General features: G+C 49.7%; 1 protein-coding gene across 16 annotated transcripts in view; it reads left to right on the forward strand.

The window, feature by feature from the left end:
* AK8 (adenylate kinase 8) overlaps nucleotides 1–26310 on the forward strand; it is a 132946-nt gene that overhangs the window by 31483 nt on the left and 75153 nt on the right. For 10 of the 16 annotated variants that reach the window (XR_006343300.1, XR_006343299.1, XM_043916504.1 and 7 more), the window contains 5 exons: nucleotides 15224–15305; nucleotides 15536–15700; nucleotides 15839–15910; nucleotides 16370–16570; nucleotides 20583–20714. Coding sequence is in view for 14 of the 16 variants with exons in the window: in XM_043916504.1 (XP_043772439.1) it covers nucleotides 15224–15305; nucleotides 15536–15700; nucleotides 15839–15910; nucleotides 16370–16570; nucleotides 20583–20714 (652 nt within the window). In the remaining 2 variants the exon portion in view is untranslated. Of the gene's footprint in view, nucleotides 1–4849; nucleotides 4873–15223; nucleotides 15306–15535; nucleotides 15701–15838; nucleotides 15911–16369; nucleotides 16571–20582; nucleotides 20715–26310 lie in introns of those variants that run through there. The other 6 variants (XM_043916507.1, XM_043916509.1, XM_043916510.1 and 3 more) reach the window with 3 other exon arrangements.

Here is a 26310-nt window from a genome sequence, read left to right on the forward strand (position 1 = left end):
TATGGGTGAATGTGTGGTTTTAAGCCCTAAGGTTGTGGTCATTTGTTACAGAGCAACAGGAAACTAACATATCCACATTCTCTTCACTGAGATAGCCCGCAACTCCTGCCGCATAGCTGGCCAGCTGCTTCTTAATTCTTAGTCTCAGGGCAGAGTCCCTTCTTCAGGGAGACTGTTACATGAGCCCACAGCACCCTTCTCTTCTCTGTGAGTTCTGTGAAGGCAAGGTCCCACCTATGCCAGTCACCGCAGAATCCCCCAGCAACTCCCGTGGTGCCTGGTACAGACTCAGGAAATATCTATGAAATGAATGAACAAAGGAATGCCATTCATGTAATTCCATGAAATCTGTTCCCAACTTGCTGTTGGCCCAAGGAGAGGAAGGTGTTTAAAATCTATCGAGCCTGCTCCATGGAATGTGAATGTTCTAGTTTTGTCGTTAGGAATAGATGATTACGTCTGAAGATTATTTTCCATTATCAGCGCTTTCAAGGTTCATGTTTGGCCGTGGTCTCCTCTAGCTTGATCAGGTTCAGCCAGTGCACCCGGGGGTGGTCCTGCACCACCAGACCCGGGGTTCCCGTGTTTGGGAACCTGCCTTCGCTTGGGTCTTGACATCCTGTGCTGAGGCCACCTGTGTCCTCCTCCTTCTCTCTAATCGACTGTGACAAGGACAGGCCACCCAGACACTTGATTTTGAAATAGTAAATAATAGCATTTCGTAGAAGTCACTGTGCCTGGTGGATGAATTTCAATTTGTCTCACCAACTTTCTTAAAAACAAATTTCTTGAAAATATTCGTGCCTAAAACCTCTTCTGAAAGGGGAAACTGAGGCCCGGATCGGGGAAGGGGCTTAGCCTAGATCAGGAGACCCGTGGGCCAGGACAGGTGTGGACCACCCCCTCTCCTGGCTGCCAGGCCAGGCTCTAACCCAGGACTCAGTGATCTTGTGCCGGCTCTTTGACAAAGGCGTCCACGTCCCCAGGACCAGATCGAGTTGGAATGTGACCGTCCAGACGTATCTGGGCCAAGAGGCAAAGAAGAAATGTTTGCATGTAGGGTCAGCCGCCTCCCCCAGCTGTGGGGAGGGAATGGCTGTGACTGATTGTAAAGGCTTATCAGATGATGGGCATTTCATCACCCTGAAAAGGCAGAGGCCTCCGCAGACAGCTCACGTCCACCTCTGCTGGCCCTCGCATACCTGGGCTGGGAGCGGCAGCAGGACCCAGGGGAGAGGGGCAGATGTTGGGGCCCTGGCGAGGCTGGGAGTGGGCGCCCTGGGGCTGCAGGCAGGCTGAGAGGGCTCTGGGGGGTGCAGCCCACTATACAGCCCCGAGCCTGGCCCGAGGCCCCCGAGGCAGGTTTACCCGCTTTCCTGGTGAGGTGAACAGGCGGGAGCCGCAGGAAGCTGCCTCCTCTGCGGTCACCCTGGGTGCTAGGGCGCGGCCTCTGCTCTCCCGGTCCGGTGGGCTCCAACCCATTAGCGAGCCTGCAGTGTGATTCCAGAATTGTTGTTCCGGTGAGTTCTGCGGCATCCCACACCTCCATGCATGAGAGCTAGCAGTAAATTGTAGTGCCTGGAGGTAAAACGGCGACATCTCAGAGCCAGCTGGAGCCTCTCCGCCCGCTTCTGTCCATATGCAGTGGCTTTTCTTCCCTCCTCTGAGCTGCCACATGGGCTGGAGTTCCAGGGCTCCGGAGGTTAGGGCTGCTCCTTGCCGGGTGTCAGGCCGGAAGCCCCTGCAGGTTGGGCCGGGCCGGGCAGCAGCCTTAGTGGGAGCAGGCGGGGGGTGGGCGTGCTGGGGGCTCCCGTGGCGGCCGGCGCCCTCCGCAGCCGTGCTCCGTGGCACAGCACCTCTCCTTTCCATTTCCCAAACCAGGGTGCTCAGAGTCCCACCCACCGAGTGGATAACACACCCTGATATCACAGACTCACCTGCTGTATCCGCGTCCCCACCCAGTGGCCAGGCAGAGGCCTGCGTTCAGGGTGCTGAGTTCTAACCATCATATCCTCATCCCCAGCCCTGGTCAGGAAGTTTTCCCAATGCCCCCACCAAAAGCAAAGGCCCAAAAAACAGAACCTGTCCCCCCAGGACTGTGGTTAGTTCAGTGTAGACAGCCCCGACTTCAGCGAGTTCAGAAAATGCCTCCTGGCCCCAGGACTCGTCGGCCCCTGGGATGGTGGCGAAGATCAGGAAGGAGGCAAACGAAGGCCAGGACCAAGCCCCGCACGGGTGCCGGGGCCGCAGCGGGTCCATCAGGGTGAAGGTACAGATCGCGGTTCACCAGGCTTTCCCTGCACACGCTGGGGGAGACTCACTGCCACACGTGTGAGATCTGGACGACCGTCCTGCGAGGCTTCCACACCCAAGACTCGTGGGCACTACTGTGCGGCAGGGGCCATCCTCGGTCCCATGGGGACAGCAGGAGGAAGGAACCGGTGCCCGCTTTCACGGGCCGGCGCTAGGGGGGCGGGTAGGCCCTCAGCACTGACTCCTCCTGCTGTGCAGAGCAGGGAGCTGCAGCCCCCAAACCCGCCGCTGGTATAAAGGAAGGAGGAGGAAACGCTCGCTCTTCCAGACAGACATCCAGCAAGTTCAGTGTCTGCTCCACATCTTCTCCCTCCTTAAACTGGAGTAACATCGCCAAAGGCAAACCTCTGACCATGCCCCCAGCTTCCTAAGTCAGGGAGAAAATCCCCAAGGCAGACTGGATGGGGGGTCGCTCCCCACCCCCAGTGACCAATGCCGGGTGGAGGCTTTTCCTTTATAGAAAACACAAAGCGAGCCTTTGCATTCACAGGTTAACTTCTTTTTGAAAGTGAAATTCGCTCAGTTGTGACCGACTCTTTGCGACCCCATGGACTATACACTCCATGGAATTCTCCAGGCCAGACTACTGGAGTGGGTAGCCTTTCCCTTCTCCAGGGGATCTTCCCGACCCAGGGAGTGAACCCAGGTCGCCCACATTGCAGGCGGATTCTTTACCAGCTGAACCACAAGGGAAGCCTAAGTATACTGGAGTGGGTAGCCTATCCCTTCTCCAGCGGATCTTCCCGACCAAGGAATCGAACCAGTCTCCTGCATTGCAGGCAGATTCTTCTTTTTAATCTCATTCAATATACTGGAGACATTCAGTTATTTCATAAGAAAGGAGGTGATACTGGAGCATATTTCTTAAGAGGTTTTTTTTTTTTTAATTTGATGTGGACCATTTTAAGTCTTTATTGAATTTGTTATAGTATTGCTTCTGTTTTATGTTATGGTTTTCTGGCTGAGAGACGTGTGGGATCTTAGCTTCCCCCCTCCGGCCATGGAACTCATGCTCCCTGAATTGGAAGGCCAAGTCTTAACCACTGGACCACCAGAGAAGTCCCGCATACTTTTGACTGTGGAACCAAAAGTTTAAAATTTACTTGGCAGGTTTCTAGAGTCTTTTTTATTTTTTCCTCTTTGCTCTCAGATTTATGCATCCCTGCCCATAACAGGAGTTCGTATTTTATGGTGGAAATGCTGTCGGAGCGGAGGGGCCCGATTCTGGTCTGCAGAACCATCCGCTGTTTGTTTTATTTCTCCTGGCGGTGTCATTGGGCTGGCATTAATTACCCGGCTCCCGTCCTCCAACAGAGAGAACGCAGAATTTTCCTGTCGTTGTTCTGATGCTTGCGGGTTGGTAGATGTCACCCGCGGCCTCTGAGGAGCGCGGGTTTATTGATCCACAGCTTTGCTGAGGCCCGGGGCTGTGTGTTCCTCTCATCCAGACGCAGCCAGGATGGCCGGGCCTCCAAGGGTGGGTCTGAACTCCACTCGGAAAACTTCCGGCGTACATCGCCATGCAGCAGGGCTCTGGGGCCAGGGTGGGTGTGGGCGGAGCCCAGTGAGGAGCCCCTCGTGGGTCACTTGCTTGTGGGTGTTTCTGGACCCTCTGTGGTGTGATGTCGGGCTTGTTGGTGGCACGTGTGGCCCACCTGTCCGCACGAGCAGCAGCGTCCGGGTGCTGTGTGGGCAGCGGGTGCTGGGACGCTCTCAGGACCCCTCTTGCTGACGTCAGGGAGGAGGAAGAGATGACTGCAACGCGGGGCAGAGCCCAACGTTCTAGCCCCAGAGAGCGCTGGAGAGGCCCGGTGGTGCTGGAGACAGGACTGGACTGCATGATGGATCCAGAGGCCACAGCAGGAGGCCTGCCCCACCCCGAGAGCTGGAAACGGCCCCCAGGAGGGCAGCACCACGGGACACCCTCAGTCCCCGGTGCCAAGCTCTTGGTGTGACTTAGTTTTCCGGTCAGGGGTCAACCCGGGAAAGCACGGCACGTGCCCGAGGCTGGAAAGGGTGCCAGCTGCCGTCTGCCGCCCAGTGCCTACTGGACCTCGAGATGGCAGTTCCCGCTCATCACAGCACCTCACCCCGAACCCCGGGGTGACGATGCTGACAATGTCAGCATCATCCCCACTTTGCAGGTAAATTGTTACGGCTGGTAAGTGGCGGTCCGGGTCCCAGCTGGCTCAATATTGTCATTCAGCGGGTGTTGAAAGAATTGCAGAAGCTAAAGTGAGTGATTTTTAGCTATAATCTGTAACATATTAACAACCTCCAATTTGAATTATACATACTACTGGCAACCACTCCAGTGTTCTTGCCTGAAAAGTCCCACGGACAGAGGAACCTGGCGGGCTGCAGTCCAGTGAGTCTCAAAGAGTCGGACACGACTGAGCAACTGCGCCAGCACAGGGCACACTTACAGTGTTAATTATAAATCAGCGTGTTGGTTGGAATGCCCGAGCTTATGTGCATATGTTTTTCACTGTGCTTTTGCCTTGTTGAGGCTGTGTGGAACTCACTAATCTCTCAACTGATGAATTCTCATTCTCTGAGGTAGGCCCTCCCGCTTTCTCCTTCTGACACTTGGTCAGGTTGGGTTTTTCCTGGAGTGGCACCCTAAGGTCTAGTCTCTGGCAGCAGAAGACCACGGGCCTGAGTTGAGATGAGCTCAGGAAGGTGTGGGAAGTGGTCTGGGCTTCCTCTCGGGTTGAGAGTGAATGTCCCAGGGGACTGAGCCCAAGGAAGAAGGTGGTTCTGACTGGGAGAGAGGGAGCGAGAGGCGGCAGGGCCCCAGGCGACCCTCAGACCTCGCCTCTCTCGTTTCCCATCCAGATCCACTGATCCAGGCGCGGCTCAGAGCCGAGCAGCCAGCCCCTCGACTCTCCCTCGTCCTGGGGCCTGAAAAGCTCGTGGGTGCCGGAGGCTGGAAAGGGCCCAAGCTGCTGAAGGAGGTGACGCAGACACGCCAGGCGCAGCGGGACAGGGGACAGTGACCCGTGGTGGCTGCCCCCACCGAGGGGGCGGGGGGCAGCTGCTCCTGGTGGAGGTGTGCCCTGAGCGCCCCCCAGAGTCCTGCCCGCCTCTCGGGGCCTGAGACGGCAGCCTTGCAGTCACCCGTGTGGAGACGCGGCCTCTCTCGGTCTTGTGGAAACGCGCGTGCTCCTGCACCGCAGGTTGTTCTTAGGGGAGAGAAAGGCCCCAGTGTCCGAGGCGCCTGCTCCGGGTCGGGTGCTTCGTCATCCCACTTCTCATCAATAATCCGACGCATTCATTCCAGGGACTTTCTCTTAGGGGGTCTGACTGCCTCCATTTTACAGTCGAGGATGCTGAGACTCAGGTCTTAGGTAATTCATGATCACAAGGCTACAGGCTTAGAGCCCAGATGTGGACCTGGCCACGACTCTGCCCGGGGCCAGTGCTTTCCCTGCCCCAAGGGTGGGTGTGGGGGTCCCAGGACCAGGGGGAGGGAGCTGCAGCTCAAGGAGGAGGTGGAAATCAAGGGGCTGGCTGCTTGGCTCGGAGCCGCGCCTGGATCAGTGGATTTGGAATGGAGAGAGAGAGATGAGGTCCAAGGAGCCACCTGGGGTCAGTGGAGTCTGGGCTTGCAACCTCTGAGAACAAGGCCAGGACTCTAGGCGGACACGCACGCCCAGCTTAGACCCAGCACTCGACCTTCAGGGTGTCCTTTGGAATGCCCTCATTTCAGATGTTGGTCAGACCTGGTAATCATGACCACCCCCAGGCTCGGCCCCCACTGCCTGGTGGGGTTTCCCCCTTCTTCTCATGATTTTGGGGAGCTGGCAGAATTTCAGAGGAGAATCAGGCTGCAGGGTTGCAAGTAAATTATGATGTTTTTATGTGCAAAGACCCTCAGAGGCAGGACAGTCCCTCTTCCTGGTTGATGCCTTTTTTCCCTGCATAATTATGAACAGCGGGCTGTTTTCTCTCAAAATGTCTTTGTTAGACCATAATTGTCTTTGCTAGAAGTTACCTGTTCCAGTTCCCTTATTTTATAGGTGATGTTCAGTGCCTTGCACCATCCACAACCAATTAGAAAAGAGCTCTAAGTGACCAGAGTTGGGTCAGCCAGACGTGGGGGCAGGTAGTTAAATGAACCAGTGACCGATCACCCCCAGGGCTGCCTAGCGGACAAGCCCCCCAACCAAGGCCTTCTGAACTTTTTGGTGTGAAAACACAGCGTTCTGCATGAAGCAGTGAATAAATAAACTAGTGGATGAATGGATGGATGGACAGGTGAATGAAGGGGCCCTCAGGCTTGTTTCCCACATGCTGGCTCCTGACTGTGATTTCAGGGGTGCAAGCTCCCCTGGGAGGCTCTGGCAAACAGAAGACCACCGGGAACGGGTCTGCACTAGGCCACAATCCACTAGACTCCCTTGCTCTCAGCGAAATGTGTTTTTCCCAAGTCTTCGTTAATTAGAAAGCTTTTCTTAGTTCATATCCGGAATGCCAGTTACTGCTGTTTCCAAGACATTGCCTTTTCATTTATTTTTATTTCATTTTATTTATTTTGGCTCTGCTGGGTCTTTGTTGTGGCAGACAGGCTTTCTCTAGCTGCGGTGCGTGCGGGCTTAGTTGCCCAGTGGCATGTGGGATCCTTGCTCCTGGCCCAGGGATCAAACGTGAATCCCCTGCATTGCAAGGCGGATTCTTAATCACTGGACCACCAGAGAAATCCCTGAGACTATCTTTTAAAATGAATTCTTTATATTAATTTCTACAGTCCTAAGTGGGATGCCTTCTTGAAAGGGGGTAGAGGGAAAGAACAGAGTTCGCCTTGGTCAGAATTAAAATGATAGTAATAAAACTAGTTAACATAGACTGGGCTGTTTCTTCATCGCCAAGCACTATGCTTGTCTTGTTGTTGTTTGTCTGTAGTTCTCATTTTGTCATCCTGGCAGCCGTGGGGTAGATGGTTGTTAGTGTCCCCGTTTTGCAGAGAAGGAGAGCAAGGCCCAGAGGTGTTGAAAGTCACAGCTGGCAGTGGCAGAGGCTGATTTCCAAAGCTCTGCTCTTCAGCACCATGGTAAACTGACATCCTGATGGACTAATCTTATTTCTGAAGAGATGAGTCTATACCACAGACAGGCTCTAAAGGGTTTGGAAGGAATGGACCCATTAACTGGACGTTGTCGAGGTATCCACTTTTCGTGCTTTCAGCCATTGCCCACTGTGTCTGAACCTGGAAACTAAATGTGATGCAGCAAAGCAAGTTTCTCTGCAGTCGGTCTTCTCGGCATCCTCCCAGGGGAGGAGCTGGGCGGGGACTGGTCCATTTTTATGTGAATTTGATTTTTAAACATTTTTTAGCTACTTGGGAACAACAAAAACAAAAAAAACACCAAACCTCTGGAGAAGACTCTTGAGAGTCCCTTGGACAGCAGGGAGATCAAACCAGTCAATCCTAAAGGAAATCAATCCTGAATAGTCTTTGGAAGGACTGATGCTGAAGCCGAAGCTCCAATACTTTGGTCACCTGATGCAAAAAACTGACTCATTGGAAAAGACCCTGGGAAAGACTGTAAGCAAAAGGAGAAGGGGTGGCAGAGGATGAGGTGGTTAGATAGCATCACTGACTCAATGGACATGTATCTGAGCAAACTCCAGGAGACAGTGGAGGACAGAGGAGCCTAGCGTGCTGCAGTCCGCAGAGTCCGCAGAGTCCACAGAGAGTCAGAAATGGCTTAGCAACAAACAACAGCAACAACCTCTTAAACATTAACATCTGTGTTTTACCAAATTTCAACACCCTGGAGATCAGTGGCTAAAAGCCCACAGTGGTCCCACAGCGGGACCCAGGCGTATGGATTTTCCCAGATTCGTGTTTGCTTAGAAAACCATCAGGCATGTGTCACTGATTTGCCAAGATGGGTGGAACCCGGCTCCATCGGTTACTTGGAAACACCACTCCCGCAGGCCTCAGCCTGTCTGAGCGCAGGCGCTGAAGACGGCCGGGCAGAGCCTCGTGGGGTGGCCGAGCCAGCATGCAGGCGAGTTCCAGAGCGGCCCGGCCCGCCGCACGCTGTGCCAGTCAGGAGCGCCGGCAGGTGTTGCCTATTGTTTGAGATTAAACTTCAAAGTCAAACTTCCCGCTAGTTTTCTCTCAGATGAGTTGAATATGGAAGGCGTCCTAAGATGCCATGGCAGGCTAAGACTGGCACATTTCTGTCTGAACCAGAGGAAGCAATACTGGCTCAACGTGATGTCAACTTTTTTGTAACCATCAAAATACTCTCATCTTTCTCACCAGTTGTCCTGAAACACATCAGTTTCCCAAACTGGATCTTTTTTTTTTTTTTTTTCTCAGTCTGTTTTTTTATTAGTTGGAGGCTAATTACTTCACAACATTTCAGTGGGTTTTGTCATACATTGATATGAATCAGCCATAGATTTACACTTATTCCCCATCCCGATCCCCCCTCCCATCTCCCTCTCCACCCGATTCCTCTGGGTCTTCCCAGTGTACCAGGCCCGAGCACTTGTCTCATGCATCCCACCTGGGCTGGTGATCTGTTTCACCATAGATAGTATACATGCTGTTCTTTTGAAACATCCCACCCTCACCTTCTCCCACAGAGTTCAAAAGTCTGTTCTGTATTTCTGTGTCTCTTTTTCTGTTTTGCATATAGGGTTATCGTTACCATCTTTCTAAATTCCATATATATGTGTTAGTATGCTGTAATGTTCTTTATCTTTCTGGCTTACTTCACTCTGTATAAGGGGCTCCAGTTTCATCCATCTCATTAGGACTGGTTCAAATGAATTCTTTTTGACGGCTGAGTAAAATTCCATGGTGTATATGTACCACAGCTTCCTTATCCATTCATCTGCTGATGGGCATCTAGGTTGCTTCCATGTCCTGGCTATTATAAACAGTGCTGCGATGAACATTGGGGTGCATGTCCAAACTGGATCTTTTAATATGCATTTCTTTTCTGGCTGATCAAAATCTCCTTTCTGCCTTCTTCTATCTAGTGGGAAACTGTATAACATTTCACCAGAAAAAAGTGAGGGAGGTGGCAGGCGTACGAGGCATCTTGTGACATGTCCCCAATTCAGACTTTGAGCTGAGTGATCTGATTGATCAGACACAAACCTTCAGCCTCAGATTGCCTCCCTGGGACCTTGAGGAATCGGCCTCTGGCTCCAGGGAACGCCTGGGATAGAGCCTCCGGAGCCTGCAGTCAGAGCTGGGAGCTGGAATCAGGGCGTCCTCGGGAGAACCCAGGGGAGCGCCCCCACTCTGGTCTTTGGAGGAGAGGGGAGGAGACAGGGGCACCGCATCAAACAGGCTGAGGGCTCAGAGGGCAGGAGTCCTGTGGTGTGAAGTTGCTAATTGCGCTTTAATAATAGTCAGGAGGGCAGGAGAGGCCAGTGTTCACACAGAGTGGGCCGCGCTCTGCTGGGGCCCCGCCACGTTCCCGGGGCTGGCGGGCTGCTTTGCTTTCCCTTTTTTTTCTTCCATCTGTGACATCTGCTCCGTGCTTGTCCCTCCTCTGATACCGAACCCCGCGCAGCTGTGCGGGCCCCCAGCTCTGTGCGGGTGCAGGAGTGCCCTGAGCAGACGGCCTTTTTGATGTGTGATAAAACAGAAGCGAGCCACGGGGGTATGGCGAGCGAAGGCCTCGGAATATCAATTAGCCTGCTCGGAACAAAGCCGCGGCTCCGGAGCAGCGGAATAGACATCTCACTGAAGTGTCAGGAAGACGGATAACGTATTCTAATTAGGGACTGACTGCTACCTCGGTATCCAGCCGCTCCTGGAAGTCAGGCCCACGACCCTCACGACGCAGCTCGCCAGCATCCCATCGCGGCGGGGCGCGGATGCTGCTGACTGATGGATGACTTCCTGCTTTGCCGGAATTTGCGGCCAGTAGCTTGCTCTCAACCAGAGTTGCTGTTTCCCCTCGAAAGTGTGCTCCGTTTGCCACTGGGCAGTTGCGAATAACCTCGACAAAGGGAGGAGCTCTGGGGCACTTCCCTGGGGGTCCAGTGGCTAAGACTCTGTGCTCCGCCGGAGTTTGATCCCTGGTCAGGGAACTAGATCCCACATAACACAGCTGAGAGTTCACACGCCGCAAGTGAAATCGCCATGTGCCACCACTGAAGGCCCCGCGTGCCGCAGCAAAGATGGAAGACCCGGCAGGCAGCAACTGAGACGTGGCAGAGCCGCGAATAAGTAGCTTTAAAAAGCGGGGACCGCGGAAGAGCTCTGGGAGAGATCTTCCCCAGGCACCAGGCCTGGGGCTCCCATCCCGAGGACGCTCCACGAGCCACCCTCCCTGATGCAGAGGCCTTGGTCACTGCAGCCTTCCTTCCCAGGCGAGCTGAGGCGGGGACTAGTGGGGTGTGGGTGCCACCCTAAGAGGTCAACAGATGATGTGGCAGAGTGACTGGGAGACTCCTTAAGACTGGCTCGTCAGAGAGGGCCTTTCTGAGGAAGCAGCATGCAGGCTGAGATCTGAATGCGAAGATGTAAGGTTGATGGGGAAGGGGAAGGAGGTGTGTCCCCCAGGGACCTCGTTTCTTTGCACCTTGGGTGATTGGACCGTCTCCCCGAGTCTGGACGCGTAGACCCGGAGAGCCAAAGTGGCCCGGGATTCACTTCAGGCTCCCGCCTTCTCCTTCCTTAACTGTCACGTCCGCACGAGGATGACGCCCGAGCAAGGCCAGCTAATTAGGAAGATGTTCCCCACTTTGCTGCACTTTCCCTGTGTAATTGGAAGGCCCGCTTTCTCCAGTCAGCGAGAGCTGTTTCCCTGAATAGTTCTAAAAGCTTCGGACCACATACTGATATCAGCTGCAAATTTATGGGTGAGATTATAATGATTGCTCAGTAATGCAATATTAAAAGCGGAGGTCTTTCTCGGTGCTGAGCGAAGGCGGAGTTCCACCCTCCTTTCAGCTTAAAAACCAGGATTCGAAACAGAATTACCCGCCCGGTCAGTGGGCTCCAGCTCCCTCCCTTCCAGATATGGAAAAAATGAAGGGGTCTGAATGTAGCCAAAGTTCAGAACATTTGGGTTCGGCTTCCAGAACCGTAAGTTGGGGGGTGGGTTTCAGACCCCACACCTCCTGGTTCCTAGAGGGGTGCGCACATATGTAGGTGTTTGCTTTTTTCAAGAGCTGCAGCCAACACTTGGCTGGCTATAACAAGGACTTGAGGGAGCAAAAGGCTGTTAAAAATCTTGGTTTCTTTTTTTTTTTTTTGCACTTTTGCTTCATTAGTTCTAGAATCCAGGGCCTCCGTGGCTGTGTGTTCTCCTGCATAATTTAAGAAATTAATGAAAGCATGCCTGATTTTTCCAACGCTCTTTACTCTATAAATTTGTTTAGCTTTTTTTTTTAACTGTCAGTTGAGGCTATTGGAGCCTAAATATTTCAATATTGAAGAAAAGTGACCCTTTCCCCTTTTTTAAAAGAAAGACATGACTTGCCCTCAGCCACGTGGTGTTCTATATATCAGGTGTTATGAATTACAAGTGACCTTAGGTCTGAGTTTATCCCATCAGTCCATCCTCAGACCTTAAAGCAACCAAAGTTTTATAATTGCTGAGAGGGCGGGGCCTACGGCAGGGGGAGCCCCCTTCTGGGAGCCAGCCTCAGAAACCTGGACATCCACTTGGGGTTGCCTGACGCTTCTCACCCCAGAATGGAGATCTAAGGGAGACCCAGTTTTTTGACGCAGGAGCCCGCTATGTCCTCCCTTGCCTGGTAAATGAATAAAGCTGTGCTTTTTTACTGTACCTCCCCGAAAGGAAGGGAGACATGAGATAATCTGTGGCTTTACTTCACCCTTCCAAATCTCGCTTTATCTGACCATCAAGTTGAAGGCATTAAATAGTATATATGTGAGGGCTTCCCAGGTAGCTCAGTGGTAAAGATCCCCTAGAGAAGGAAATGGCAACCCATTCCAGTGTTCATGCCTGGGAAATCCCATGGACAGAGAAGTCTGGCGGGCTACAGTCCACAGGGTCACAAGACCTGGATACGACTGAGCACCTGAGACACATGTATAACTCCAGACTCAAGGGATTTGAAAAGACTCTAGAAATTGTTTAATGTGAATATTGTTGGGGGACATCAAAAAAAGAGAAAAACAATGTAAACAAATGGGAAGATAATTTTTTTTTTGGTCACGTGACTTGCAGGATCTTAGTTCCCTGACCAGGAATGGAACCCAGAACCGTGTCAGGTAGAGAGCTGCAGCCTAACCACTGTACCACCAGGGGATTCCCAGGAAGATGTTTTGACGTGATGTTGTAAAAATGTCCATCCTCCATAAAGTAATCTCTACATTTAATGTTATTCCCAACCTTGTAGAATTTATGTCTTTGGAACTTAACAAAATAGTCTTTGTCTACCTGGAGGAACAAGTTTTTTTTTTAAAAAAAGAAAATGAAGGAGGAACATCTCCTACTAGATAGAACAATAAATTATAAAACAACAGTAATTTAAACAGTGTGAGTCTGACACAAGAGTCTACAGGAAGAAAGATGCCAGAACCAACATCACACCAACATGTAGACTGTGTTAAAATTTTTTTGATATTTAGAAGGAAGAGGGGCTTCCCTTGCAGCTCAGTTGGTAAAGAATCCACACACCCAGGATCAATTCCTGGGTCAGGAAGATCCCCTGGAGAAGGAAATGGTAACCCACTCTAGTATTCTTGCCTAGAAAATCCCATGGACAGAGGAGCCTGGCCAGCTATCCATGGGGTCACAAGAGTCAGACACGACTTAGCGACTAAACCAACAGAGGGAAGAAGATAGGCTGTTTCATAGATGACCCTGGGATAGTTGGAAATCCACATAAAAATGGATTAGGTCAGGCCCACATCATTTTTTGAAAAAAAAAAAAAAATGTGGCTCTATTAAATATACTATTTCAGGGTAAAGAATTAAACTGTTAAGAAAACACAGTTTAAATGCAGGTGAAAAAAAAAAAATGCAGGTGAATATTTACCAGCTTTTGCAGTGACAAGGGCCTTTTTATATATCCACTCAACACCAGAATCCAAAGAAAAAAGCATTTATTGATTTGGCCTTAAACTTATGTGTTAAAAAACACATACACAACATGAAAAGGCCAAAGCCAAACTGGAAAATGTTGGTAGCTTTGTTTGCCTCAAGGAGTCTCTGGTAACAGTTGCCAAAATAAGTTAATATTCTTAATATGTAAAGAGCTCTTGTGAACAAATAAGAGGATAAAACCCCAAGGGCAGATGACATGAATGGACATTTTGGAAAAATGAAATTTCAAATAACCAGTGCACACATGGAAAAAATGTTGAACCTCATTAGTGCTCAAAGAGATGCAAATTAAAACAGCGACACTATGCTGTCTTGCTGGACAGCTTTTCTCTGAGACAGAGCCTGACATTGACCAGGATGCAGGGAAACTGAACAGGTGATCTGCCATTGGGTTCAGAAACTGATAGACAAGTTTGTAACTTGATGAGGCAAAATGTATCAAAAATGATGAAGGTATCAACTTTTAGAAATTTATCAGGGTTTTTTTTTGCGGGGGATGCATACCAAAATGCATGTGGGATCTTAGCTCCCCGACCAGGGATTGAGCCTGCACCGCTGCTGTGGAAGCTGGAGTCTTAACTACTGGGCCACTAAAAAGTCCCTAATAAATAGTTTTGTTTCCTTTTTTAAAAAGTAATGGAATGAAACTCAATGAGGAGCAGCATATGATTCGTTAGCATTTGGCAGGTCAATTCATGCAATGCTTGGCAGCTGCAAAAACTCCCAGGAGAGGCGAATTCTGTGATGTGGGAAAATGTGCATGAAGTGTTCTCACTATGTGAAAAGGACAGATTACAAAATAGTATATACAGTGTGATTTTTCTCCCTCCACTGCCTTCCCCACCCCCAACCAGGAAAAAAAGATATCCATATGTGAAGCCTGGAAGGAGATGCACCGAAGTGTTAGCAGCGGCCAGCCATGGGTCGGTGGTGTCAGTCAGCGACAAGCATTATCGTTTCAGCCCTGTGGGATTTTCCACAGGGTGCAGCAATCGTGTGTGACCCTCACAGGTGGACTGAAAGGGTTCATGAAAATAACCTTCTAAACCGGTTCCCCAGCTGACCCAAGAGGGTGCCTGAAGAAGTTCAGCCCTAAAACAAGTTCACTAGGAACAGACACGTGGACTCGGGCCTCCTAATGCTCTGTTCATCCAGGACTTGCAGGCTTTTGTTTTGCCCCTGATGGTTCCTTTCCTCTCATATCTGAAAAGCTGTCTTTGGGGAATAACCCAGAATGTGGAAAGAGCCGCAACACAAAGATGTTCCTTACGGTGTTATTTATAACAGTGAGAATGGTCAGTGGGTGAAATGTCCAGTCATGGGGCATGGTTCAGTAAGTGAGACAGCTCACCGGTGGGATGTTATATGGCCAGGGAAGAGGTGGGTCAATGTGAAAAAAACGCAATGTGGTTGTAATGTGGGATGGGAAAAAAAATCAGGGCAGAAAATCTCTATGTTGTGCCTATCATCACAAACGTCAGGTTCAGAAGGGAATGTGATATTATGAGAGAGATTGTTAAGTAAGTTTGATGCAGCTATCAGAAACATTTATTTTCTCTTAGAAGTTCCAGTCTTTCTAGAAAGGTATGATATGATAATTTTTTTTAAAAAATTATTCTTTATTTATTTGGATGTGCTGGTGCTGGGTCTTTGTGGCGGCCTGTGGGTCTTTAGTTGTTGGCATATGGGATCTTAGTTCCCTGACCAGGGATCGATCCTGGGTCCCCTGCATTGGGAGCACAGGGTCTTAGCCACTGGACCACCAGGGAAGCCCCAATATTCTTTTTATAATAACTCCCCCCACAATCTGAAAAAGCATAGGTGAGCCTCTTTCCACATCCTCTTTCTAGGGCTGGATTCTGGACGGCATCCCTGAGACGCGGGAGCAGGCTCTGATGATCCAGACCCTCGGCATCTCCCCAAGACATGTCAGTGAGTAACCCCGCCCACCAGCGCTGCAGACCCCAAGAGTGAGCGCCCACCCTCTGCCGTGTCAGCGGCTCCCCAGTGCCCACCTGCAGCCCAGGCGCCACCATCCAGGAGAGGCCGACGGGCCTATGACCCGGCAGGAACCAGGAGGACCGCACAGCGAGTTCTCCAAGAGCTAGACGTGTTCGGGGCTTGTGCTTAGGACCCTGGGGTTTTGCTCTTCCCTGTTTCAGGAAGCCCCCCATCTCAACCGTGGGAAACTCTGAGAAACCAGTGGAAACTGGAAACCACTGAGAAGCTCCCTATAAGAAATAATCCCAGATGTGGCAAAAGCCTCCCGTATAGGGATGTCGCAGTTACTGGTGGCCCTGAAGGCGGTCGGCCGGCAGTGTTCACACGTGGGTGACCTCTGTCCTGAGATTCCGTGTCTGTGTCCTGCCGTCTCTCTTAGGGAGTTGATGGGGGTGGAGATGGTGGGTGTTCTAGTGTCCCGCTGCCCACCGTGTCTGGTTTGGCTTCTTTCCTTCTCTGCCCAGTCGCGCTGAGCGCTCCAGACACCGTCCTGATTGAGAGAAACTTGGGGAAGAGGATCGACCCTCAGACTGGAGGTATGGCAGTCTCCTCCTGCATCCGCCCGCCCCATGGGATCTCAGAGGTCTCAGGTCCTAGTCACAGCCCCCACCCCTCACTGAGCGCCCCCTCTCAGCTTTGGCAGCAGACAGACCAAGGTCCCTGCCAGCTTGTAGTCTTGGGGCGTGGGAGGACTTGCCCAGTGTCTCAGGCTCGCTGTTCTCACCTGGACCTGAGGCTGAGAGCACCAGGCCCCGTCCTGTGAGCCGATCCCGTGAGAAGGCAGAGAGCCTGCGGTGGGTGCCCGGCACAGAATGAGCGCTCAGAAAGCTGCCGCCGCCCTTCCCGTCACCCCAGCATCCTCATCAGTTTGTTACTAGCAGCAGTGGGGGAGCAGGCTGAAGCCACCGCTGGGGTGGGCTGACAGGCGTCCCTGGGACCCGCAAGCTCTGCATCCAGGACGGGCGGGTGACTAACCGCGTCCCTCTCTCTGGCAGAGATCTATCACACCACCTTCGACTGGCCGCCCGAGTCGGAAATCCAGAACCGACTGATGATGCCCGCAGGCATCTCGGAGGGGGAGACGGCGCGGAAGCTGCTGGAGTATCACAGGAACATCGTCAGGATCCTCCCCTCGTACCCCAAGATCCTGAAGGTCATCAATGCCGACCAGCCCTGCGTGGACGTCTTCTACCAGGGTAAACCCAGACGGCCCCTCCACCCATCCTGTTCCCGTGTCACTTCATCTGGCGGCGTCCAGGGCATGCCTGGGAGCAGGGGAGTCAAGTCGTGGGCGGCCCAGGGTCCCTGCCCAGAAACAAGGGTGGGGTCCTCAAGAGCGTCCCCCTTGGAGACCCTGGGCTAGTACTCTACACCCCGAGCGGTCACCGGACTTGACTTGGAGCGAGGAGAGGTGGGGACGGGGTGGGAGGGCCAGGGGCACGCAGGCTTGGCCTGGGACTTCCCCGGTGGTCTAGTGGTCGGACTTTGCCTTCCAGTGCAGGGGGCCCGGGTTTGACCCCTGGGCAGGGAGCTAGATCCCACATGCTGCAACTATGACCTGGAGCAGCCAAATTAAATAAATAAATATTTAATAAATACATAAATACATTTTTAAAAAAGGTTCACATAAAAAGTCTTTAAAAGAAAAGAAAAAGAAATCTTGCTCTGAGGATCAAGGAGGAGAAAGAGAAAATTTATAAAAATTAAACAAACATACAAACCAAACCCACCACCGCCACGAGAAAACAAACAACAACAACAAAATACACATCAGGTATCCTGAGCCCGTTGAGGACAGCGAAAACAGCCCCATGCTGGGCACAGTCCTACCTCGGGAGCAGTAATGTATGTTCACAGCAGTTTCCCAGAAAGGCTGAAACAGGCCTGTTTGGGGGCCAGAGGTCTGACCATTGAGACCTCAGGGCCAGGTGACATGTGAACGAGCCTCAGCCCCACCACACATCAGCTGTGCCATCTGTAGTAACTCTCGTAATCTCTCTGGGCCTCAGTTTTGTCATCCCAAAAATGGGCACAAAGATGGATCCTTCCTCATAGACTTAGGTGAGGCTGCGCTGTGTGAGATCCTGCAAAGCAGGCATTGCAGCCATGAGTCCGGGGCTGGTGCAGAGTGATGGCTCAGTGAGTGTCAGGCTCTGCTGTCGTCGTGATTCCACACCCGTCCCAAAGGACAAGGAAGTTAGAATAATTCTCCCCCAAAGCAGCTCTTGAGAGCCCCTTGGACAGCAAGGAGACCCAACCAGTCCATCCTAAAGGAGATCAGTCCTGAATGTTCATTGGAAGGACTGATGCTGAAACTGAAACTCCAATACTTTGGCCACCTGATGCAAAGAACTGACTCACTGGAAAAGACCCTGATGCTGGGAAAGATTGAAGGTGGGAGGAGAAGGGGAGGACAGAGGATGAGACGGTTGGATGGCATTACCGACTCAATGGACGTGAGTTTGAGCAAGCTCCAGGAGTTGGTGATAGACAGGGAGACCTGGCATGCTGCAGTCAATGGGGTCGCAAAGAGTCGGACACGACTGAGCAATTGAACTGAACTGAATTGAAAGCAGCTGCTTATCATTTTTTATTTTTAATTTAGTTTTTCCTTTTATTTATTTTATTTTTTTCAGCTGCACCGTGTTGCTTGGGGGATCCTAGTATCCTAACCAGGGGTTGAACCCCAGCCCTCTGCAGTGAAAATGCAGGGTCCTAACCACTGGATGGTCAGAGAATTCCCCTGCTTTTTTTAAAAAAAAGTCTTGCTGAGCTTCACACCCAGTCAGACCCTTCTGTGCGATGCCGTGGGTGCCTGAGAAGATAAAAATACCACTGCAGGGGTTCTAAGACACTTCACAGTTTACAATGCCCTTTTTTGGTCTATCCTCTTAAATCTCTTCCAGAGACATCTAGTTTTGGCGGGGAGGTGGTTCTGAGCTCCCTAGTACCGCCAGCCCCCATCTGCCAGCGGGTGGCTTTGCTTTACCGGAAGAGCAGACAGCGGCACAGCGTCGGTCTCTGAAGGGGGGTCAGCGGGCGAGGGGGGATGTCTGCAGGGTGATGCTACTTTGAAAAATGCCAGGCTTGCAGACGCCTTGTAAATTTCCAGTGATTTTGCATCTCGGAAGGGTCTTTAGTAGCAAACACTGCACTCCGAAGATAAACAACCACAACATTTATCTTATGCCATGATTCTGAATTTACACATTAATTACTTCCAAATTACTTAATTAAATTTAAAAGTTCATATGATCGTTCATAAAGAATTCATGCCTGGAATTGTAAATAAAAATGTGAGCATCTGAATATTAATTATTATTAATTAATAATGCAGAGAGATAAATTGAAAATTGGAATGCAGAATTCTCTCTGTGTTGTTTTTTTTTAATCTCTCTGCAGTGCATCCAGCAACCACATATTTTTAAAAAGAATAATTAGATGTTGAGACTGTCTGGGGGATCATTACTTCTAATTAACTTAGTTATTTACTGTAAATTAAGCATCATTTGTAAGCAGGCTGCTTTGCCTGTAGTATTTGTGCTCTTCAGACAGGCTGGCTCCTGGAAGGTCTGAGGATAAAGACAGCCTTGCTGGAGTCTCTGTCTCCCGGGTTGGTCTTGCTGGTGGAAAGAGTTACCCCTGGCAGTGGGCTTGGGAGAGTGGCCCTAGTTCTGCCAACTCTGCAAAATGCAGACAAGCAGAGCACCTCCCTTGGGGGACGGTGCATGGCTCAGATCAGACAAGGCTGGTAGAGAGTTTAGCTTGGCAGATTGTCATCCTGACCATGAAGACCTGTTAACCTACCTGTGCCTTTAGTTCCAAGGCAGAGAGGAATCGTACTATCCCTAATGAACCTTCCAATCAAAAAAAAATCCCGCAAAGATCTGAGACTTCAAAATTTGCCCAGTGAACACACCCCAGTAGTTTCCAATTATGTCCCCTTCCTCCCCTGGGATGTTGGGAGGCATTTGCGGTTGTCACCACTAGGGGGCGTGCTACCAGCACCTGGTAGGTAGGGGCCAGGGAGCGCCCTGGATGTCAGGAGCTTGGCAGACCCTGCCCACCTGTCCCAGGTGTCAGGGTGGTGCCCTGGGACCCCTTCCTGTCTTCGGATGGGTTCCATCCTGGGTGAGGGGCTGACTCAACATGCTGCCTGCAGGAACCCTAGCACCTGCTGGGGATGGTCCGGGTCCCTGGCAGGAGGCGGGGTTGGGAAGGGAGACCCCCTTTTGATGCAAAGCGGGACCCTCGGCCTCAGCAGGTGGGCTGTTCGCCCCCCCACCCCGCCCACGTGCCAAGTGGCAGCCCTTTAACAGCCTGCCCAGCTCGCTCTGGTGCCCCCTCCACACTCGAGTGGGAGGTGACCCGGTTTGATGTTCAGTAGCTTTTGGCATCCAGTGCCCCCCACAGTGCAGGCACCTCGCCCCTGTGCCCCTGAGTCTTTGTTCCTCAAATACCAGGGCACCCCAGGCAAGGCCTCTGTCTGCCCACGCCAGGACCTGTTTGATCGTGGCCTCTTTGGAGACTCGCGACAAAGTTGGTGTCACTGGAGTGAGGCTGCAATTTATTCTCCACCAATTCCAGAGGCCTTTAGAAGTCCCCCATGTGCCAGGCCCCCGCATGGCCTGACGCGTTTATCAAAGCTTGTGTCTGACTCCAGGAGGTTGGCCTGGTCCCGGGGCCTCAGGCTGAAGCTCAGCCTGCATTCAATTGAGAAACATCTCAGCACAATTTTTTTTTTTTTGGCCATCCATGCTGCATGGCATGCAGGATCTTCTTTCCCTGACCAGGGATCGAACCCACACCCCCCTGCAGTGGAAGCATGGACCCCCAGAGAAGTCCCCCAGACCAATATTTAGTGTGTTTTCTGTGTCCCAGGACCATCCCTCAACAGCACCCCCAGCCCTCCTTGGACCGTGAGGGCAGCGCTGACCCCGTGCTGAGTTAGGGATCCCGGGACGGTGTGCTCTCTGAGGGCGGCCTCTGTGCCTCTCCTTGTCCCCTCCCGCCTTGGTGCCTAGGCCTGAAGGGTAGCTCCTTCCCCGCAGCTTCACCCTGTGGTCCCCTGGCAGATGCCCAGAGGGTTTTCCCGGGGCCGAAAACAGAGAAATAATTACTGCTGTTAACAGCCCACGCAGAGGTGCTGTGAGCTGGTCCCCTTTCTGTAGGAGCCTGGTTCATCATCCTGCCCTCCTCTCGTTCCAGCTCTGACCTACGTCCAAACCAGCCATCGATCCAATGCCCCGTTCACCCCAAGGGTGCTGCTTTGCGGGCCCGTGGGCAGCGGGAAAAGCCTTCAGGCCGCCCTCCTGGCCCAGAAATACGGCCTCATCAACGGTAAGTGCCTTGGTGCTGCCCTGCTTCCAGAACCTTCCATGGCGTCCTGCTCTCCCAGGCCCTCCCGTGTCATGGGAGTGGTGAGGGGATTGGCATCACTTCTCTTTCTTGCTCTCTGCTCCGAACAGTTTCCAGTTAATCCATCTTTGCATGGATAGTTTTCTGCCTCCTAAAGAACATGGCCATGAAAACATTAACCAGTAAAAACCTGTCTGCAGCCCAAAGCGCTGGACCGTTTTCTGGTCCTCATCTTTTATGTCCTTTGGCTCGGTGGTTTTTCTGTGCTTTGCCCCAGAGGCGCCCCACCCCCCACCATTCCCCTCAAAGCCGGAGTTCTTGCATAATGTGAACCTGCTGTTTGTTTATTTTCTCCAGTCTCGTTTGGTTCCCCCAACCCAGGTCAGCGTGCTTACAGGCAGACAATTTCTGAACCAGAGAAAGGCTTCTCGCTCAGCACAGTTTCAATAAATATTTTACCAGGAGGAGAGAAAATATTGAAATCAGTTCTCCAGGTCTTTCCTGGAGTGGTCCCAGGTGGTCTTGGATGCCAGCCAGGTTTCAGGAGGATAAAGGGCTAGAAAGGATGCTTGTAGGAGACACACTGCAAGGGAGGAGATGGGAGGCACTGACCCCCCTCCCACTTCAAATGCTGCGGAAGCCTCAGTAACCTCTACTTTATTTACTCAGGCAACATGAGACCTGCACCCCCAAATATATAAATCTGCACGCTTATGGCCCCAAATGATACATACACACCATACAGATATACATGTATACCGACACACAAATATATACACGCCACCCTAGAATGCTCAAGTTTTGGATAAAAAATGCTTTTCAGTTAGGTCTCCAACTTAAAATCCCAAAGCCACTGAGATTCCCAGCCAGGAATCAATGACAAAAGTTGAAGGTGGAGAACTGAATGCTTATTCCATTAAGTATGGAAAAATAGCAATAGTTGTGTGAGTGTTTTAGTAAAACAAATAAATAGCAGTATTCCATTTTGGTTAGCATGGAAAAATCATCTGGATACTTTACAATAAAAGGTATGCTTTTCTTGTATCCAAGTTTTGTTTTGTTTTTTAAGTATAATTATTCAAATAATTCCTTCTCCTTTTGTGTTTACCTCTTAAGAATACTATAAGACTAGAATTCCAGCTGCCTTTACGGGCGACTCCTTTGTAAAGAATGAGCCCCGCTCCACTTGTGGCCACACCCACAGGTTTATTTAGCTTCTTGGTAGGTGAAGACACTTGAAGAAACACAGTAAGAAGAGCCTTAATGGCAGCGGGAGGGTCTGAAAAACACTAAAGTGACACCTTAATATCGTGCAAAGCAATTTAGATAATTGTCACTGGGCCAAAGCTTGTTTATGCAGACAGGCTCGTTCAGGAAAAGTGTTGTTTAATTTAAATTGTTTTCGTAAAGAAATCAGGTTCGCCTAGAGTTTTCCAAACAGAAAATAGAAAAGCTCACGCTGGTTTTTGCTTGGTAGCCAAAGAGTCATTTGGGGCTCGTTTCAATAACTGAGCATTTGGAGACTGATTCAAAGTTCACATTTCTCAAAGGTGTTTTTGAGAAACCCAAAATGTCGTAAGATTTCAGTAAACCTAGTTAGGGAACCTGTAGTTGGCAGAGGCAAGCGCTGAGCTGTTGGGTGGGGTCTCTCTGCAGAGACCTGTCTGCACCCAACGCTCTAGGAACTGCCGCTCTGCCCCCAGAGGCTCCCCACTGCCCCCCTGCCGCCCCCCACCACAACCCCCTGCCTTGGATATTCACATTTATGAACCTCTCACTTGTGGGAAAACATCTCAGAACAAACAAGCCACATTCACTCCCACAAGGCTTATTGAAAGACTCCTGGCTATAGCTGGTGAGAATATAAACAGGCACAACCTTTTGTAAGATAAAGGCCACTACTGATTAACATATGACCCATGCTCATCCTTTGGCCCTGTGATTTCACACCTAGGACTTTATTCTGCTGCAACACTCCCCCAGATACTCAAAAAAAGATGTGAAGGATGCGTGATGAAACATAAAGGCGACCCCAGACTGTTCATAAGAGCGCTAGTTAAGTAAGCTGTGGGCAGCTTTAAAAAGAAACCTGTAAAGTGACTCCATGTCCCTGAAGTGTTGTTACCTGGGAGCGGAATGGAAAACAAGTCACTCGATAGCGTTGAGGGGATGGTCTCATCTTTGTTCAGAAAAGTGTGTTAGTCTGGGCTCAGAAAACGTCTGAAGGAACATCCAGGTACCAAACTGGTTATCTCTGTAGAGTGATGTGTTGTTACACAATTCTGATTTTTTTTTTCCCCCTGCACCGAGCATAGATTTTCTAACCAGAAACAACCATGAAGTTTTTTGTTTTTTGTTTTTGTTGGCCATAGTGAGCAGCACGTGGGATCTTAAGTTCCTTGATCAGAGGTTGAACCTGTGCCCCCTGCATGGGGAACTCAGAGTCTTAACCACTGGACCACCAGGGAAGTCCCAAGACTTTTATTAAAATGCTATTAATTTCACTCATTGCATGCCTGCAATAAGCAGCGCATTTTATTTGTTACATAGATAGGGAAACTAGAAAAAAGAAGAGGCTCACTTAAGGATGGAGGTGGGCTCATGCTGAGCTGGAGGAATGAGGTGAGGCAGGGCTTATCCCAACACAGCCCCAGGTCACAGGTGTCTGAAGCCTCAGTGCTTTGACCCTCTAGGAAGAGGATACTGTTACAGTACCGTCTTAGAATGTTGTAGAGTGAGGTGGCTACAGGCAGAGGTTTTAAACCATTCTCCTAGTATAAGTGGGCCTTCCCTGGTGGCTCAGATGGTAAAAGAATGCGTGCAAAGCAATATGGGAGACCCAGGTTTGATGCCTAGGTTGGGAAGATCCCCTTCTCAAGGGAAAATGGCAACCCACTCCCGTATTCTTGCCTGGAGGATTCCACAGAGAAGCCTGTGCGTTGCAGAGAGTTGGACAAAATGACTGAGCAACTTAGCACTTTCACTTTTCCCAATATAAGCACTTGATGTTACACAATTATCTCTAAACACTTCTTTGGTTGCATCTCACAAAATTTTAATATGCTGTGTTTTATCATTCAAAGTATTTTCTAATCTCCTTTGTGGTTTTTTGGACCCATGCATTATTTAGAAGTATACTGCTCACTGTCCAAATATTTGGGAATTTCCCAGATTGTTTTTTGTTTCTTTAATTCTCTTGAGGTCAAAGGACATACCCTATATGATTTCAGCCCTTTGAAATGTATTGAGACTTTTTTTATGGCCCAGCACATGTCCATATTGGTGAAGTACACGTGCACTTGAAAAGAATATATACACTGGTTTTGTTGAATATCGTGCTCTAAGAATGTCAGTGGGGTGAGGTTGATAGTGTGATCACTTCCTCTGTGTCCTTAATGATTTCTCTCTGCTTATTATTTCAGTAGCTGAGAGAGGTGCATTAAAAGCTCCAGCTCTGCCTGCAGGTTTCTCTATTTTACTGCCGGTCTTTGCTTCCTGAAATTTGAGGCTGTGTGTGCATTAAGGAGTGTGGCCTCTTCTTGGTGCCATCTCCCCTTATGGTTAGGAAGCACTCCTCCACCTCTCCAGTAATACTCATTTTCTCCAAGCCCACTTTATCTGATAAGTATAACCTCTATTCTTTCTTTTTTTGAACTATCCATGTCTTATATTCTAAATATGTGTCTTGTAGACAACACATAATTGCTTTGACAAAAAAATTCAGCCTGACATTTTCTGCCTTTTAATTGAAGTGTTTAGTCCATTTCCCTTTAAAGTGATTTTTTATATGGTTGGTTTCAAGTTGACCATTCTGATTTTTTGTCTTCTATTTGTGTGTCTTTTTTTTTTTTTTTTTTGGCTGTGGTAGATCTTCATTGCTGCCTGTGAGCTTCTCTAGCTGTGGCTTGAGGGCCCCAGAATCTGGGCTCAGGACATGTGCACGGGTTTAGTCGCCCTGCAGCATGTGGGGTCCTCCCAGACCAGGCATCTAACCCACGTCCTCTGTATTGGCAGGCGGCCCCTTAACCACCAGACTGCCAGGGAAGCCCTTGTTCTTTGTTCTTCCTTTCCTGCCTGCTTTCGGATTGGTCAAAAACATTTTCTAGTAATGCACTTTATTTCCCACATTGCCCTTCTGGCTGTGTCTCCTTGGTTCGTCTCATTTGTGGTTGCTCTAGGGGTTACATGTTATCCTTCACAGTCTGTCCTGAATCAATACTGTGCCTCTTCATGGGGAACAGGAGAGCCTGACACTGTCTTTCCTTTGGCCTTGCTCTGGTTCTGCATGTTACTGTAGTCACACGTTTTACTCCTACATATGTCATCAACCCTACAGTATATTGTAATTATTTTTGCTTTAAACAGTCATTTTTTTTTAAGTCAAGAGACAGGGGGAAAGGGCTTTTATATATACTCAGTATCAACACTTTTCACTCCTTTGTTTAGATCCAAGTCTCCATCTGATATATCATTTTCTTTCAGCCTAAAGAACTTCCTTGAACATATCTTGTAGTGCAAGTCTGCTGGTGAAATTCGGCTTTCATCTGTCTGAAAATGTCTTTATCTCACCTTCGTTCTTGAAGGATGTTTTTGCTGCATATAGAAATCTATGTTGACAGGTTTTTCCCCCTTCTTAGCACTTTAAAGATATCATTTCATCGTTGCATTGACGCATTCCATTGCATTGTTTCTGATGAGAACTCAGAGATTATTTTTTATCTTTGTTCTCCTATATATAAAGCATCTCACTCACTCCTAGTTGCTTCTAATATTTTGTGTTTGGTTTTCAAAAATTTAACTATAATGTATCAAGGTGCAGTTTATTTTGTGTTCTTTTTGCTTGGCTATCAGACAGTCTTGGGTCTATGGGTTGATACTTTTTATCAAATTTTGAAAATTTTCTCCCATTATTTTCTCAAATATTCCCTCTCTCTCCCCATCCCTCCCTCCCTCTCTCTCCTCTTTTTGGAACTCTAGTTACATGTATGTTATTTGTTTGCTATTGCCTTCCAGCTCTTTGAAGTTTTATTCTTTTTTTCCCCCAGTCCCCTCCCCACCTTGTCTTTGCTTCCTTGTGAATACTTCCTAGTGCCTATTTTCATGTCTTCAGATTCACTGATTGCAGCTTATTCAGTGATGTTTTCCATTGAAGAATATTGTATTTCCCAGTTCCGGAACTTCCATCTGGTTCTTTTTTATAGTTTCCATTTCTCTGCTGAGATTCCACATCTTTTCATTCATTTTAATAATCTTTTCAAGTTTAAACATATTCATAATAGCCATTTTATGGTTCTTATGTGCAAACACTGACATCCATGTGATCTCTTAACCTATGATACTAGGACCTGTTGTCTCTCCTTGTAGGGGTCACATTTTCCTGATAGTTGTTTGTTGTTTTTTTTTTTTATCTCAAGTATTTTTTTTATTATATGCTGGACATTGTGGTTCTCACATTTTTGAGAGTCTGGATTGTGTGGTCCTGCTTTGAGAACATCACATGAAAAAGAGCTAAGTTCTAACAGGCAGTTAGCTAGTTTCCTGGAGGATCAGCTTGACCTCACTGAGGCTTAGTTTTAGT

Source organism: Cervus elaphus, chromosome 11 (genome assembly GCF_910594005.1).
Source record: "Cervus elaphus chromosome 11, mCerEla1.1, whole genome shotgun sequence".
NCBI classification, from domain to species: domain Eukaryota; kingdom Metazoa; phylum Chordata; class Mammalia; order Artiodactyla; family Cervidae; genus Cervus; species Cervus elaphus.